At 36.0% G+C, this 17,842-nt stretch overlaps 1 protein-coding gene across 2 annotated transcripts in view; it reads left to right on the top strand.

Moving 5' to 3' along the window:
• ITPR2 (inositol 1,4,5-trisphosphate receptor type 2) overlaps window positions 1-17,842 on the top strand; it is a 525,070-nt gene that overhangs the window by 419,067 nt on the left and 88,161 nt on the right. For both annotated transcript variants that reach the window (XM_079139251.1, XM_079139250.1), the window contains 3 exons: window positions 8,208-8,315; window positions 12,380-12,572; window positions 15,999-16,124. In XM_079139251.1, coding sequence (XP_078995377.1) covers window positions 8,208-8,315; window positions 12,380-12,572; window positions 15,999-16,124 — 427 coding nt within the window. The remainder of the gene's footprint in view (window positions 1-8,207; window positions 8,316-12,379; window positions 12,573-15,998; window positions 16,125-17,842) is intronic.

Below are 17,842 nucleotides of genomic sequence, written 5' to 3'. Positions count from 1 at the left end.
TTATTCTAACTTCAGGCTCCAGCTCTCTTTGTGATCTTGGAACAGCCAGTTGCTGTGTCACAGTTTTACCAATTAGTAAGAGTAGAACACACTAAAAAACCCACAAATGAGAAGCACCAAGGGATAATTACTGTTCACTGTCATTCAAAAACAATTTCTTGATATATGCTTTATGTTTTATGTATATATCTATCAACATTAATGACCATTAAAATCCTAATGGTAAGAAGATAAATATGGAATGTTTTAATAAAGGTCACCAACCAAACAGAAACCTCAAAATTGTCATCTTTATTCCCCATTCTTGAATTTAAAAATGCATGATATTCTTCAAAGACTCTGCTACAGGTATATGTGGTTGTGTATAAGGTTTGTACACATTTTTTATTCCTATTTGGTTTCACTTTTATTTAACTGAATGACAGATATGTCATGATTGATGAGAAAGTGCACAATTATCTCCAACAAATAATGAAGGAATCCTTACCCCTTCTTAGCAGTATTGACCTATGGAGGATATGTTTTTATTCTTCCACAAGGCTTTCTCTGCCAGTATTACTGATTCCTTCTTCACCCCACCTTAAAAAAATAAATTTATATATACATGTATTATATATATGATCTATATCTGCCCACTTATTATATTGTAATATATATGCATATGCTTGCCCATTTATTATATTGCATTTTGATGTATACTTTAATATTATTGTGTTAGCTTTCCTGACTACCTGAGACAACCAACTTATAAAGAGAAAGATTTATTTTGCTCACTGTTTTGGAGTTTCGGTCCATGACCCACTGGCCCCCTTGCTTTGGCCTATGGTGAGGCAACCCATCATGGTGGGGATTGTGTGTCAGCACGAAGCCTGTTCCCTTCATGCCTAGCACAGGAAAGGGAGGAAGAGGAAGGGGCTGGGGTCCCAATGTTCTCCTCAAAGGCCTGCTCTTCCAATACCAGAAAACTTTCTACTAGACTCTATCTCTTAAGGATTTTACCACCTGGCCAGCATAGTGAGCCACGCCTATAATCCCAGGCATTCTGGAGACTAAGGCAAGGATCACAAGTGCAAGGCCAGCCTGGGCAACTTGGTGAGATGCTGTCTAAAAATAAAAAATGAAAAGGACTAGAAATGTAGCTCAGTGATAAAACTCCCCCTGATTTTAATCCTCAGTACCCCCCCCAAAAAAAGAAAAAAAAAATGGATTTCACTACTTCCCAATAATGTGACTCATGGGGACCAAGCCTTAACACACAGGCATATATTCCCTTTAGGGGACAGTTACCAAAACCATAGTCATTATGGTGGTTGACAAAAAATCCCAGGCCTGTTATTCTTATTTGTGATAATGGCCTAATAGTGTTTTTGGAAGAATTCTTTTGGCATCACATACTAACTATGAATGTCAAACAGATATAATTTCCCTCCCATATATAAAATAATTGCTACTATTTTGGCAATTGTTTTTTTGTAAATTTCAAGTATTTCTAGGAAGATTCTTATGAATTACAAATATTTCTAGGACCCAGGGGTTTCCTACCTATGATATCATTCCTTTTAACATTCAGGGAAGCTGCGCAGGTTCAGACTCTTATAATTACTAATATTGATTGTTTTTGGTTTTCTGGTTTGGTTTTCTGTGTAGTGACATCAGCTAATTTCAAGTACTGTTGTGTCTCTGTCAATAGTCAAGTTGGATGTCATAAGGTGTAGTCCTCGAATATCGTCACTACCTGTTTTTCAGTTTTTAATTAGAGTTTAAATTAGATTTCTTACTGTGACATCTTTCCATGATGTGCCAAACTGTCCAGGAACTTACCATTTTTTTTCACCTTTTTTTCCAGAGCATATATTGATAGTACTATTTTTTCTTTGGATGCTGGGTTTGTTGTCATTGTTGTTTTAATGTCATAAAAAGGTACATGGCAGGCTATAATAAACAAAATGTGTCTAAAGAGTCCATCATTAAGAAAATGTATTGCCTTTGGTTGACAGTATTGTTATTCTACATAATATTTTTAGTAGAATTGCATATATAAGGAATTAAATTTTTTGAAAACTAATGGGCATATGTTAATTGGTCTTTGAGAAGTTGTGTTGTACTTTTAGCAAATTATAAATTTGGACCAAAAAGACTCTATATTGGTACCATTTCATGTACTTCACAATCACTAAGATATTTCTTAATTCTCCTGTGTTTTGTTTGTATGGTTGGTCTACTGTCCTGGCTTTGCCATATAGCCCTTTCCTAAATCACTTAGAATCTACTGGAAGGGACATGTACACATCAGTAACCATGAAGCAAGAAAAAAACACTAAAGTATTTTTTCTGGGAATTATCATCTGATTTCTAATCAGATTTCTTCGCCTTTCTTCTTTATAGAAACAATTCACTAAGCCCATGCTTAGTCTTAACACACAGGTGTATGTCATCAGTTAGCCACTTTCTTCATGGATTCAACACGTATTTATTGAGCCTATTTTATGAACTAAGTTTTGTTTCTGGCTCTGAGAATACAGAGATGAGTAAGACCAGGCCCTTTTCCTTAAGAATGTCACAGCCCACTGGAGAGAAATAATGAGTAAGATAAAATATGAGAAGTTTCATGATATAGGTATGTGCAGGGCACTGTGTCAGTACAGAATAGAGAAGAGCAAGCAGGCTGCTTGGTCAGGAAGGACCCTCAGGGGTAAAGAATATAAAAGAAGAACAGGTAGAAAAGAATGGTGCAATTATTTTTCTTTTTTTTAAAATTATATATTTGAAAATTTCCAAGATATATGTAGTCCTTATATAATCCTGAATGAAAATGTTACTTAAGACTTTGAACATGGGTAGGGAGAACTAGAAGTTATGTTTTTTTTTTTAAGTGCCTTTTAGAGTGCTTTATATCTGCCATTAAACAAAATAAATGTAAATTATCTCATTAAGACAGCAGAAAGAAGAGAAGCCTTAAAATGTTTCTGCTAAACAAGATATACTAAATGTAAATTATTTCTATAGACTCCCTTACCTATATGTTTATTTTTTATGTTGCATAAAATAGCATTGTTTTCTTAAAACAATCTTACTAATTTTATTTATTTATTTTTTTGGGTACCAGGGATTGAACGCAAGGGCACTTGACCACTGAGCCACATCCCCAGCCCTTTTGTATTTTATTTAGAAACAGGGTCTCACTGAGTTGCTTAGCACCTCACTTTTGCTGAGGCTGGATTTGAATGCACCATCCTCCTGCCTCAGCCTCCAGAGCCACTGGGATTATAGGCATGTGCCACCTACCCAGCACTAATTTTAATATCATAAACTGTAAAGAAGTAAAAGCTTTTTAATAAATTAAGGAGAAATTATTGAAGTTACTAAGTTATTTTACCTTGGGAGGCTATGAACTAAGGTTTAAAGAGTTCTGGTTTACATTTAATTGATTAAACATATTCATTGAGCACCTACTCTGTGTAAGACAATGTTCCAATCCTTGGGAATATAACATTGAATGAAACAAATGAAAATCATATCCTAATTTACATTCTTGAAGGGGGAGAGTTAATTACAAAATCAATTACAGATCAATTACAGATCAATTACAAAATATACTGTCAAATCATTGTTTGTGTTATGGGGAAAACTAAAGCAGGAAATGGGATTCAATGGACCAGGGGATCAACCAGGGGTGGGTTGATCTTTTAAAGTTTGGTTACTGGCAAGACAATATTGAAAAGGAGACCAGAAGTAGGGAGGGGAGCAAGACATGCAGGTGTCTAAAAGAAGAAAATCCAGAACAGAACAGCAACTGCAAAGACCCTGAGTTGAAAACGTGCTCCTTGGGTTGAAGGGACAGTTGGGAGACCAGTGTGACTGGGACTGAGTCACCAGGGGGAGGGAAGCAGGAGAGAGGTATAGGAAGGTCAGAGGGTTGTAGTGAGGACAGGTCTCTTGCTCTGAGATAACAGCCATGTGAGGGTTCTGTGCAGGAAAAAGACATAATCCGACTAGCAGGATCAGCTTGACTCCTGTATTAAGACTAGACTCGGGAGGACAGGAGTGGAGCAAGAGACCAGTTACCAGGCTATTACATGAATCTGACATAATTTTCCTATGTGTGTGTGTATATATATATATATATATATATATATATATATATATATATATATATATACCTAAGTGAATCCCCCCATTGTATGCATCCACAGGAATGGGGTACTAATTAGTATAAGATATAAATATGCATGTATAATTTTATCATAATGAATTCTGTCATGTGTAACTAAAAAGAATCAATAAATAAAGGGAAAAAAAGCTATTACAGTGTTCCTAATGAACAATGACAATGGATCTGAACAGGGTGGGGAAGGAGGTGTGAGACACAGTTAGATGGTAGCAGGATGGGTGTACCTGCAACTCATCATTACTAATCAGTGCTCCCTCACTGTCAGTAAGCTTCTTTGCAAATATTGCACTTGGACTAGTTCTTCCTCACTAGCACCTCCTTCTGGTTCCCCAGTTACTACCCTTTTTAAAAACCTCATTAGAAGCTACAATTCATTGATTCTACCATAATTTTATGATCCCTCCTGGCTTCACTTCCTCTTTCCTTCAGCTTAGATTCCATAGTCCTGTTTAAATTCCTTGCATAGACTCTTAGTTCCTGTTTGTCTTTTTTGGTAGTGTTGACCTCATCCAACCAAACCACAAATCTCATTAGTTACAACTTTCTGTCTCCTGTATGCCTGCACCCAGATAGCCGAATGCCACTGGAGAGAACCCAACGAACACGCTCATCTCTCTCATTCTGACCATACATAAAGGAGACTCTTGGGGCTTCTCAACACTCCTACATATTCTCCAAGTCATTCTCTGTCCTCACCTGACTGCTTCATACCTTTGCTTCATTAAATATTCAGTGCCTCCTCTTTCATTCTCATTATCAGTCTCCTATTTTACCAAGAAAATAAAAGTAACCAGAAAATAGCTTCTCTGTGTTTCTGCTGTCACAGTTAACCCCCACCCCCAAACCTCACTTTCCCCGGGGTGCATTTTCTAAGGCAAACCTTTCTACTTAGTGCTGTACCATTCCACACTCCCTCACATCACTCCAGCAATGGTTCCCATTTTCTCAAAATCAAAATCAAGCCTGACATTTCCAATATTTAAAGACAAAAGCTCCCTTTTGCCCGTCTCCTTGTCTAGCTAGCCACTCTATTCCTTGGCTCCCCCAAAAGCAGTGGTCCTCAAGAGTTTCCTGCACTCACACTCACTGTTTTTAATCTCTCCTCCAATTCTTATATAAACTCCTTACACTTTTCTTTCCTTACCACCTGGAGCTGCTGCTGTCACACTTTTCAGTGACTTTGAGTTGCAAAACAGAATGGCACTTCCTGCTTATCAGCAGCACTTGATGCCCATGATCTCTCCCCTCCACCTTGAAATCCTTTCTTTACTTGGCTTCCAGAAGCTCCATTGCACTATTTCGTTTCTGCATGCTGACCCAGCTATCTCAGTCTTCTTTGCAGATGGTTTTCATCTTCCTTATCTCTTTTGGATTCCATGGAGCTCTTTTCTTGGTCTAAGCTCAATTTTAGATGATTTCACCGAGGTTCATGATTTTAAATGTCAGCCATATTGTGACATCAAAACGCAAAATTATAGCAAATTTTATTTAAAGATCTTGATTGGCTTTATTTATGATTCTAGACACATGAAATTCTTTACCTAGACTTGGGAAGTACTTATTCTCTATAAAGTCCAATAAATGTAAAGAGATTGGTTTTATCAACAGAAGAAGGTTGAGGAAAGCAGGAATAAAGAACAAAAAGTTACTTTCCCTGTAACACAGGGGCAGGGAAATAGACAACAGAAAAACAACTGACTGATTGACATGAGGTTACTTTATATTGCCCATTTGTAAAGATTAAAATAGAACTAAAAATCAAAAAGTCTGTCATGTAGACTGAAATTGGCCTTATGGGGAATTTGACTCTTAACCTTTCTCTTGATTTCTTGGAAGTTCAGATGGCAATTTAGTTTCAGTTTGGTGCCATGGAGCTTTAGTACGATTGACTTCATGTTGAGGTTTAGGCTGGTCTCTTGGTGCCTAGTGCAGAGGCTTAGAACCTAACAATGGCTTCCTATAACTGTTACCACTGACAACCCTGATATATAATCAAGCCCTAATCTCTACCTAGAACTTTTGACAAACCTATCCAACAGCATGTTCCTTATCTCCTTTAGGGTGACATTGACAGTTTCTAGGTGTCCAGACCCAAACCTGACCTTTTCCCCCTAAATTTGCTTCTCCTGTATTTTCTCTTTGTAAATGACATTTCTAAACTTTAATTGCTCAGAGCAATAATTTTAGAGTCAGCCTGTGTTACATTTCCAGCTCCATAACAAAATACCTGAGATAAATATCTTAAAGGAGGAAAGATTTATTTTGGCTCATAGTTTCAGAAGTTTTAGTCCAAGACCGAGTCTTGACCTTGTTGCTCTGATGTCTGTGGTGAGTCTGAGCTTCAGGTGAAAGCCATGGTGAGCAAAACTACTTTCATTGTGAAAGCCAGGAAACAAAGAAGAGACAGGAAGGGGCAAGGGTCCCAGTATCCCCTCCAAGGACACCCCCCCCAGTAAGTTGACTTCCTCCAGGTAGGTCCCACATCCTAAAAGGTTCCACCACCTCCCAACAGCACCATCAGCTGGAGACCAAGCCTTCACACATGAGCTTTTGGGGGACATTTCATATCTACACCATAACACATCCTTAATTCTTCTTGTGCCCTAGATTCAATATTTTAAAAAATCATGCTAGTTTTACCTTCATGAACTATCTACTTTTTGCCATTTGCTAGATGTGCCTGAATAATTGCAATGATTTTATCCATTGAAACTCATTTAGATTTTTAGAAACACCTACAAGTCACATCAAGTTTCATGACTATGGTTTCTAATAAAAATCTGTATAATTCACATTTAGTTGAATATAAAATGTAAGTGAAAATCAGGAAATGATTTTCTTGAGTGATTTACAAATATGCTTGAAAGTCAATTCTGAAATAATAGTTTCAAAAATTATTTGTTCTAGAGCAACATCAATGGAATGAATATTTAACTTGTCAGATTGTCTCTTCCAAGGAAAGTGTTCCTTTGGTAGAACTTGTTTATTGCTCTATAATGTTGATAAAATATTGATTCTGGAGCTATACTAAGTTCGATACTGGCTCTACTGGTTTCTAGTTATGTTATTATAGACAAGTTCCACATTCTCTGTACCTCTGTTTCCCCATCTTTGAATTTAGCATAATGATAGTATGTACCCCAGGATTTCTTAGTAGGAGCAAATGAGATCATGGACTTAAAATTCTTAGGATAGTATCTGATACAGAAGGGACACATGTACTATGCTAGTAATAAAAGAATTATGTAGCAGAGTGTCACTTGAAATCCTCAGGGAACTTGAAGACTAGAACATTTGAAAGGTTAAAGACATTGCAAGGTCTCAGGAATTGTTCAAGACAACCATAAAAGAGACATCTGAAGGCAATATGTATTAATTATCTACAAAGTAAGAGAACCAGCCTGCAAATACTATAATCATTTAAATAAGAGAGAAAGATTACTTCTATCAGTGGTAGCTGAAAATAATTTAAGGTAAAATTTTTGTTTTTTAAATGCCCAGTTTCAATTACAGTAAAATTGAAGTGCCACGAAGTGCCAATTTTGACAGAATAAGATGCAAAGGTGTAGGACTTCAGTACAAACTACTGATGGGATACTTTGATTAGGTACCATTAAGAGAAACCAGTCGGAAATACAAAGGCTTACTTATGCCCACCCAGGAAGCCACCCTTTATATTGCATCCACTACCCTCTGATCTATTGCACTGTTGATCAAGCAGTTTTATCTGTACATGTAGTTTAAATTTGTTATAGGGAATATTATTTATATCTCTATCACTGTGGGCATTTCTTCTTCTTGGCACAGCCATGTATTTATTAAAATCATAATTTAATCAAAAATATTAATAACTGATTCTTAATGACTTGATTATTTATTTCTTTCAAATATAGACATACTTTCTTGAAATATAACTAGTTACTGTTAACCACAGGACTGCAAAGCTGTGTGTACAAATGGACAAAGGAATTTTGAAGTGTGAACCAAGAAAGGGCAAATGAAAATATCTCAAACCTTTATCCTTTTCCTTCTCTAGTTGGCTCGCCACAACAAACTGTTACAGCAGATGCTCAAACCAGGATCAGATCCAGATGAAGGAGATGAAGCCTTAAAATATTATGCCAACCATACCGCACAGATCGAGGTAACCATCTATTATTTCTTGAAAGGGCCCAACTGTGAAAAAATATGTTTACTTTCTATTTGAGACCATATTCATATATTTTCCTAGAGCAATGAAGCATCATTGAGTGATTTAAATTGAAAAGGATATACTAAAAGATGATCTATAAGAAATTGAAATGCATATCTTTTGATGTTATCTTTCTTTTTCCCTTTTTTCCAGAACTATATGTAAATTTTCTTTAAAATTTATACAGTAATTTTATTGCTGTTTTTGGTTATAGAAACAATCTTTGCAGAGCACTGATGTTTTAGAGACAGGATAATTACCATAGAAGTTTGATTCTAGAAAATGTTCCTTTTTAAAATTGTGGAAGGCTTAATGCAAAAGAGATCTCTATGTGTCTTAGGAAAGTATTCAGAAGTGTAGCAAACATGGAAGGTACTAATAATGTTTTCAAATGACTGTAAACTTGCATGGCTTAACAGTTTCCATTTTCAGTATGTAGCAATTGACCTCTTGCCACCCCTCCCTTCATATTAGACATTATTTAATTTTATTTAATGGCCAGTGGCAGTTCAGGAGGTGTGGGTCAAAATGTGCTTATCATTATATATTGGGAGACCCATCTGGCTGTCATTTACTAGCTATGGTATCATTTTGACACTAGTTGGCAGAACTAATCAGGCAGAAGTGAGCAGAGTAGTTGATGCTTGTCAGTCCTAATTTACATTCATACATTCATTCATTTTGGCAGATATTTTTTAGTCTTCAGCAGACTGCATGATGGACATCACTGTTCTCAGGATATATAGTTGCTATACCTTGTCGTTTACTATTGCCAAACCTTTGGAATAATAAGCATTATTACTTTGTGTGGCAAAATGAATTCCTTGCTCACATTTGTAAACATTAACAGTACCACAGCTTTGGTGTCAGACTTGACCTAGAGCAGCCCAGAAGCTGGACCTGGAGCCAGAACATTGCTCATTGCATCTGGTGCTTAGGAACTGGGAGGTTGGCAAACTCAGGAGGCTTGAGAAATTGATACAAACAGATCATCAAGCCATGAAAGTCCTGAGGATGGTCCCAGAAACCAAAGTACAAAGGTAGGAGATCAGAAGGACTAGCAGGCAGAGTGGGCAGAGGAGAGAGGGATTTGTTTATACCTATGAGAGATGAGTGCTGCTGTTCAGGTGGTTTTATTGCTTACCAGCAATGAGGAGAGAGCTATAAATTCATGCAGTTAATATTTCCTGAGCACCCACTCTACCAATTCACACATATAGAAGATAATTCCATGTGGTAAGTGTATAAACAATGTTCAAGGAAATGCAGAGGAAACAGCAATTAATTGTGCCTGAAAATTTTCAGGATAGATTTCGTAAGGAAGGCTGCCATTCAGAATAGACTAAAGATTGGATACAAGTTTCTCTTTACTAATGATCAGGCAGAGGACTTCAGATAGAAGAAGCAAATGAAGAGGGTGTGAAAGAGCATAGGGAGGGGATGACATATCAAAAGATCACTCTGGTTGCTGTTTGGAGAAAGGTTTGGAAAGAGAAGGCATTAGAGAAGACAGGTGAATCAGACAAAATGATAGGATGATAGGAAAGGCAAAAGATAGTAGTATTGAAGATGGTTGGTTTGGAGAATGTATGCATATACAAATATATATACATTTGCCCTGGATCTGTAAAATCATTTACTCTATGCAGGTCATTGAGAGGAATGCAGACCCTGGAGTGAATTTATTGCTCTATTTGCACACACATAGATAACTTTGGTGTCATTTTAACAAAGTACCTGAGATAATTAATAAAAATAAAATGTTTATTTTGGCTCATGATTTTATAGGCTCCAGTTCATGTATGGGTGGACCTCCCCTCCTTCCTCCAGGTACTTACTAATTCCCCCATGCTTCCATAGCAGTTTCCATAGTAGTTTAGTCTTTCTGTTAGTTCAAAGCAGATCACACTGGAATATTGTTGGCTTTATACATATGTCACTTGTCCCCAGTTTGAGACAGGGACTGGTCTCAATTATCTTTGTATTTATAAAATTAAGCATTGTGTGCAGAGCATAAGTACAATAATTGATATTATTGAGGATAATAATTTGTCTGCAAATTATGGACTTCATGACCCTAGAAAGTAGGAAGTGTCTCATGTCTTATTGTCCATCTAGGAAGGAATTGCCCTATAGTGATTTTGCTTCTGCTTTAAATTCTTTGTGTACTAGAGATCTCACTTCTTCTGAAGGAAATTGCTTTAATATCAGAATAGGTTTTTTAAAAACAAAGGGTTTACGCTAGCCCATTTTAATGTTTACCCTTGGTTGACAACATTTCCTCCACTCTCAACATGGTAGCTTGGCGGTAATATTTGAAGAATCATCATGATTGCTAAACTTCCAAGTTCTTATAGATTGGTGTTCACATTGTTTTCCACTTTGAATTCCCCAAAGCTCCTCACCTGAAGACTAATAAGCATTTGTTGAATAAATTTGTGGAAAAAAATTAACCATATTTGGCTCTTTGCAGTTAAGTTATTCCCATTTCTTTCAGTAATCCCTCCGATTTGTCAATGCCCTTTGTAAAATGTGACAACCAGTATGAAACATGACATTTCATAAAGGGGCTGAATAACTTGTCTTCTAATAATCAAAATTTGATTTCTTTAATGCACCCTGAGATTTTTTTAAATATTTGACACTGTTTGATCAAGTAAACCTTTTAAAAAAACCTTTCATATGGTTGCTTACCATACCAAATATGTCCAATTATTTTACATAATTGATTTTTAGCCTATGTGCAGCAAGCTTTTTTTTTTTTTTTAACCACCACTAAATTTCATCTTGTTTGCTTATGTCAGTATTCTATCATGTAGTTTGACTATACAACATATTGTTTAGGAAATCTTCAGTTGCAAGTTTAACAGAATACCAACTGACAATCATTTAAACAACAAAGGTGTGTTATTATCTGATGGGTGGTCTGGAGTTGTAAGCACTCCTACAGTTGATTCAAGCATGTAGGCTTTTCATGCTTCTGCTAGATTCCTTCTTACGCTTCCCTTCAAGGCTACAGAGTTCAAGCACCACACCTTTGTACCAATCTTAACCTATTCTAAACAAAAGAAAGAGGGTATAGGCAATAAAAAAAAAAAAAAAAGTTTTTGTTTTGTGTATTTGGTTTGGGGAATATTATTATTTCATCCCATGTGACTCTCTGCCTTTATTAGGAAGTAAAATATTTCCCAGAAGCACCCCACCAGCATCCCCACATCCCTAGAAATTTCTTCCTATGCCTCATTTTCCACAAGTAGATCATATGCCCATACCACTCTAGTCAATGGCAAAGGGAAGTAAAATCACTCTTCTGTATTCAGACCAATCCGTGTTAATTCCTAAGGACTTGAAATGAACCTTGAAATTTAGGCTCCATAAACTCTTTGTTACATAGTGAATCTATGTGAAAATATTCAGCCTCTATTTTGGTCTAAAGTTAAATGGTCACAAATACCAAATAAAGTGTTCAAAATAATGACTATACATATTTGGGCATATGTTCAAAAACAGTATTATACCTACAAAAATAGGTTTTTGCCATGCATAGAACATTTTTATGATATGAAACACTTTTCTCTGTAGAACTCAGGTGTACTTGAATGCCACTTGTCACCAACAGCCCTCTTCAGGAAGAACAGGCCAGGAACAAGACACAAATATGCTAAGGGCTGGGTTTGAGGCTACATCCAGTCACCTGCTAATGAAGACCATCTTAGTTCTCTGGTGTACTTCATCAAAATAAAAACAGATGGCAAAAGTGTAATGCTAACTCAGAAAGAAAGATTAAATTTTCCTTATTTACAACACAGTATGGTGTTATGTCAATTAATTGCTTTTAATTAAAGAAATAATGCAAAAAAAGGTACAGTAAAGGACTATTTTAGGTATTTCAAACTGGCACTTTTTTTTCTTAACTGGATTCATAAAATATCATTAGTAAACAAACTCATGCTGAAAACAAAAAAATAGTCTAAGTGTGTAAAAGGCTAAAAACGAATGCAAATTAATGTTTTCAGATTGTTCGGCATGACAGGACCATGGAGCAAATCGTTTTTCCTGTCCCCAATATATGTGAGTTCCTCACTCGTGAATCCAAGTGCCGTGTATTCAATACAACGGAGAGGGATGAGCAAGGAAGCAAAGTGAATGACTTCTTCCAGCAAACAGAGGATCTCTACAATGAGATGAAGTGGCAAAGGAAAATCAGGAGTAAGTACAATAAACAGAGGGCTAGTTTTGTGCATAGCAGTTGATCAGTTGGTACTCTGGGGACACATGATGCCAGTTCATTTAAATGGTTTTTAAATTTCTTTAAGCCCAATCTGATAGTGGAGACCAGGTGCCTGCGGCTTCACGAATGTACAAAACCCTAATTATGCATTGCCTGTCAGTGATAGTCCTTTATTTATTTATTTATTTTTGGTGATCCTATTGTTTAAATACATGTTATGAAATGCAAGGTTGCAGCTATAAGTTTCAGTGTCAGGCAGCAGCTGGTTTGAGGTCCGTGAGTAGGCCGCAGTGGCCTCTGATAGTCAGTGAACAGGGTGGGGAAGAGGCCAGCAACCAGTGCTCCTCATACTCTTCTCTGTTGTCCTGGGATTGAGTGGAGTGTCCAGTGTTTTTCTGAGAGTCATTCTTTTTTTGAACCTATCTTTCCCTTTCCAAATCAAATAAGCTAGACATTTCATGACACCTGCATTCAAAGGGAGCAAACATTATAATTTTACAGTTATAAATCATCATAATGCCAATCTCACTACTTATATCTCAGACCTCCAATCTGTTTAGAAACACCAAGTTTTAATATTTAAATTTTTTAAACCTTTAAATAAAATTTCATTTGTTTTCACAAATAAAAGATATCATGAGTTTTTAACCAAAATTGGTAGAGGGAAGCTCTTGATTAGGTCTTTTTTTTGTCTTGAGAAGTTTCCCAGACCAGCAGGCATATATTCTCCAGGCCTCTTTACACATTCTAGTTTTCACTTTAGTGAGTATGATTTATGAACTTGAGTTTAGCCTGAGAACCACATCTTTGGATGGAAGATTGTGGCATGCATTTTTAGACTCTTCTAGTAGCATGTCTGAAAAAAGTTAAGAAAGAAATTATTCTCCCTTAGCATTTTACCACATAGAACCTTATGGAATAAAGTGAAAATTTTGAGTGTCCAAAATATATGTAAAGACAATAGTTTTATTTGAAACATTTGAAAATATGCATTTTCTCCTGATGAAAAAGAAAATTGAATAGTGAACTGCCCTGGAATTTGTGCTTTTGATTTACATAATTATCTTGTTATTTATTTTTAAAAAAAAATCCAAAAATAATTTCCAAATTGCATTTCACTTTAAAATTTGGAAATAGCCATTTCCATAATTTCTGAACTAGGAGTCCTCATTTTTAAAAAGCAGAATATTAGTCAATAAAATGCCACGGCTAATGATAGCTTTTTATAATATAGAATATTGCATCCCAAGGGAAGAAAACCAACATGTACTGAAGGTTAAGAATAGTTTGAAAGTAAACAGCAGACTCTAGATTGAGGTTTACAGGGTATATCTGAAAAGTTTATGACTTCTATTTGAAAATCAATAGGCCTCCCCCACAATTGACTTCAGTATTTTAATGCTGGCTTTAAGATATTTAAAGTTAGAGAACAAAGACCTCAAGCTAGTGCCCAGGACAAGCTAATAAATTGGGCTCCTCTTCAAACTTGCATGCATTAAACATCTGTTCAGTTATTCAAAAGAGTTAGAAAGAATAAATGGGATGGTATCAAACTAAAAAACTTCTTCACAGCAAAAGAAGTAACCGGAGTGTAAGGAAAGAACCTACATAATGGGAGAAAATTTTTGCAACCTACACCTCAAATAAGGCTTTAATTTCCAGGATATACAAAGAACTCAAAATGCTTAACACCAAAAACAAACAACAACAACAAAAAAACCAAACTAAAACAAATAACCCAATCAATAAATGGAACTACAAGTTAATGCAGCTACTCTGGAAAGCATTATGGAGATTCCTCAAAAAACTAAGAATGGAACTACCATTTGACCCAGTTATTCCATTCCTGGTATACATCCAAAGGAGCTGAAATCAGTATACAGCAATGACACAGCCATATCAGTGTTTACAGCAGCACAATTCACAATACCTGAGCTATGGAACCAACCTAGATACCTATCAACAGATGAATGTATAAAGAAATTGTGGTATATATACACAATGGAATATTACTCAGCCATAGAAAAGAATGACTTTTTGACATTTGCCAGTAAGTGGATTGATATGGAGACTATCATCCTTATTAAAGGTAGTCAATCTCCAAAAAACAAAGTTCAAATGTTTTCTCTGATATGTGGATGCTAACCCACAAGGTTGGGGGAGAGAAAGAATAGAAGTTTAGTGGATAAGACAAAGGGGAATAAAGGGAAGTGAGGGGAGATAGGAAGAGGAAAGACAGTTCCTCTTCTGAGAGGAAGATAGGAAAGGAATGGATCTGATATAATTTTCCTATGTTCATATATGAATGCACCACAGTGAATCTGTACATCATGTATAACCACAAGCCTGAGATCCTAATTAGAATAAGATATATTCCATGTTTGTATAAATATATCAGAATAGATTCTACTGTCATATATAACTAAAAAGAACCAATAAAAAAAGAAAGAAGTGACTTTCATTTAAGGTAGATGCCGTTTAGTAGATACATTTACTGATTCATTTCCAATGACAGACATGGAGTCCCTTTTCTTAAAATGTTCAGCAATTCTCTCTTCCACTTATGGATATTTCTTATTGCAGAGTTTCATTTTTTCCTGCTGTTTCAAACCCAACAAGCTGTTAAGCATTATGGTTTAAAATGTAGATAATATAAATCAGTTGTTCCAGGTAAATAGTAAATAGTACTGTGCTGTGGTATTAAGTTTCCGATCTTAGGTAGCTACCACTAAGGAATATCCATTTAGATACACCTGTGCTAGGGTTTTTTTGTTTTTGTTTTTTGTTTTTGTTTTGTTTTAAATTTTAAGGCATGGGAGTGGGACCAGTTTATCAATTTTGCCAAATTGTACAGCGATGTATACCATTCCATTAAAAGGGTCCTCAGGCAGCTGCTAAGCTGCCTTCCCCCTAATCTGCTCTGGGGATAGAGTACAGAATCCCTTTTTCTACTCTTTTTTTTTTTTTTTTTTTTTGAGAGTAGTTGAACACAGGGACACTCTAAGCTATTCTACTAGCCCTTTTACTTTTTATTTTGAGGCAAGACCTCCCACTAAGTTTCCCATGCTGAACTTGAACTTGGCATCCTTCTGCCTCAGTTTCCCAAGTAGCCCTGCACCTAGCCAGAACTACCTTTTCTGATCACCGTTAGTAATTGCAAAATTACTTATTCTTCTACAGCAGGTTAGGTGTAAACTGGCTGAAGGATAAAACCAGGAATGAAATAGAAAACTCCCTTGTGGTACTCATTATTTTTAATAAATTAAGTCATAGTCAGTGTATATTTGAATATGATTTTATAGTAGTTTACAAAAAATGCATTTAGTACATTATTATTTCGATCAGGTTTGCCTGTTAAAATCCAAATTTGTTTTCTGTTCTGTCCCGTGGCACTCTGCTTCCAGACAACCCTGCCCTGTTCTGGTTCTCGAGGCACATCTCTCTCTGGGGGAGCATTTCCTTCAACCTGGCTGTGTTCATCAATCTAGCAGTTGCTCTCTTCTACCCTTTTGGGGATGATGGAGATGAAGGCAAGTGCTTGTCTCTTCAAATAATAAATGTTTTAAGATTCTAAAATTAATATGCTAAATTCCTGAACCATAAAGAGCTCTGAAATAAGGAAAATTTAATTATTGTTAAATAAATTTTATGTGTTATTGAAAAGATGATGGTAAGTAGAGTGTTCAGTAAACTATGGTCAATGGGAATGTAATTTTACAAAAAAAAATCCCATACATATATGCAACCTGTAATTTTTTGGTTTTGATTCTATAATACTATATTATTAATAATATATAGAAAGTTAAATATTTATAATCTTGGTCTTTAAAATGTACAGGATAAGACAGAATATAATTATAGAGAATAAAGGATATTGACTATGAAATTAGTATTATTAAACTAATAATGCATGCGGTTCTACAAGGACAAGGTGAGAGAAATACCATTTTAAGTGAAATGGGAAATAAAGTAGAAATATGCTTAAGGGTTTTGGGAAATAAATTTTGTTTGCGTTTGACAAAGTACATGGGAAAATATATTACAAGGGAGGACGCTAGTAAATACCTTTGGAATGGGCTTGGAAAGAGGTGGGGGACATGAGAAATCAGCAAAGGATAACTCTGAAAAAGTTATCTCATCTGTTCACAGGATTATTGTGAGAATTTAATAAATTGCTATAGGTAGAGTATTTAGAATAGTGCCTGGTAAGCATTTGATAAAGTTGAGTTGTGGTTGTTATAAGGTCTACACGCTACCAAGGGAAGCCTGGTGGAAAGATGTCATGATGGGAGCAACAGATATTTAAGCTCATTTCAGATGAATGGGAGGTGAGGCAAAAAAAGAAATGGGAATCCAAGAATAATTTTCTATTTTACAAGTCCAAGTCCATTATAGGTAACATAGATATTAAAGTCTTAACCTTTAGCTAAAATTTGTGGGGTCATGAAAAAAAAGTTGGCTTTTTTAAGAAGGCAGTGCCAATGATAGAATGTTTGGCAATAGGGTGAATGTGTGAATTAAATTTCAGTGAAAAATGAAGCAACTATTTGGCCATCCATACTGCACTAGGAAGTGGAAACGGCCTTTTCAGCCCTGGGTTTGGTCCTCTTTAGTGATGAACTCTTGGCACACAGGAACATAATTCTTCTGATGAGAGAAGTCCAGCGTGAAATGACACATCATTATCATCTTCACACAGACTGCTGAGACTAGATGGCAGAGTCCCAGTTAATAGAAGCATAAAGTCTTAGAATTGGAGGCACCTGTTGAATTCATCCACGTTAAACCTTTATTTGACAGATGAAGAGGTGGATGCCTAGAGAGGCTAAACATGGCCCATCCCAGAGTAGAAGTCTAGACCTTTTGTTTCTAATCTAGTACCTTTCTGCATGGATGATTGTATTGAAAGCATGAGGATAACAGGTGCCCCTTCATGCATGACCTCATTTTCCCTGAGTTTCATTCTGTGGTGTCCCTGACATGACCCAGCAGAGGCAAGGTATACAGCCTTTGCTACCACCTATATATGTGAAATGGCTATGGGAAATGCCATTCCCCTGGACCACTCATTCAGAAGAAAGAAGAACACCTGATGTATTTTTAATACTAACCTGACTGATGATAGTTATAACAGTAATAGTAATAATAATAGTGACTGATATCATTTACCATTTGGATTGGGTCAGATCAAATACATAATTTCATTGAATCTTCCTAACAAACCTGTAAAGTGAGTACTTTGTTCTAT

Source organism: Sciurus vulgaris (genome assembly GCF_902686455.1).
Source record: "Sciurus vulgaris genome assembly, chromosome: 5".
Classification (NCBI taxonomy): domain Eukaryota; kingdom Metazoa; phylum Chordata; class Mammalia; order Rodentia; family Sciuridae; genus Sciurus; species Sciurus vulgaris.
Note: the sequence above shows the minus strand (reverse complement) of the source record. Positions and strands in the feature narration are given on the sequence as shown.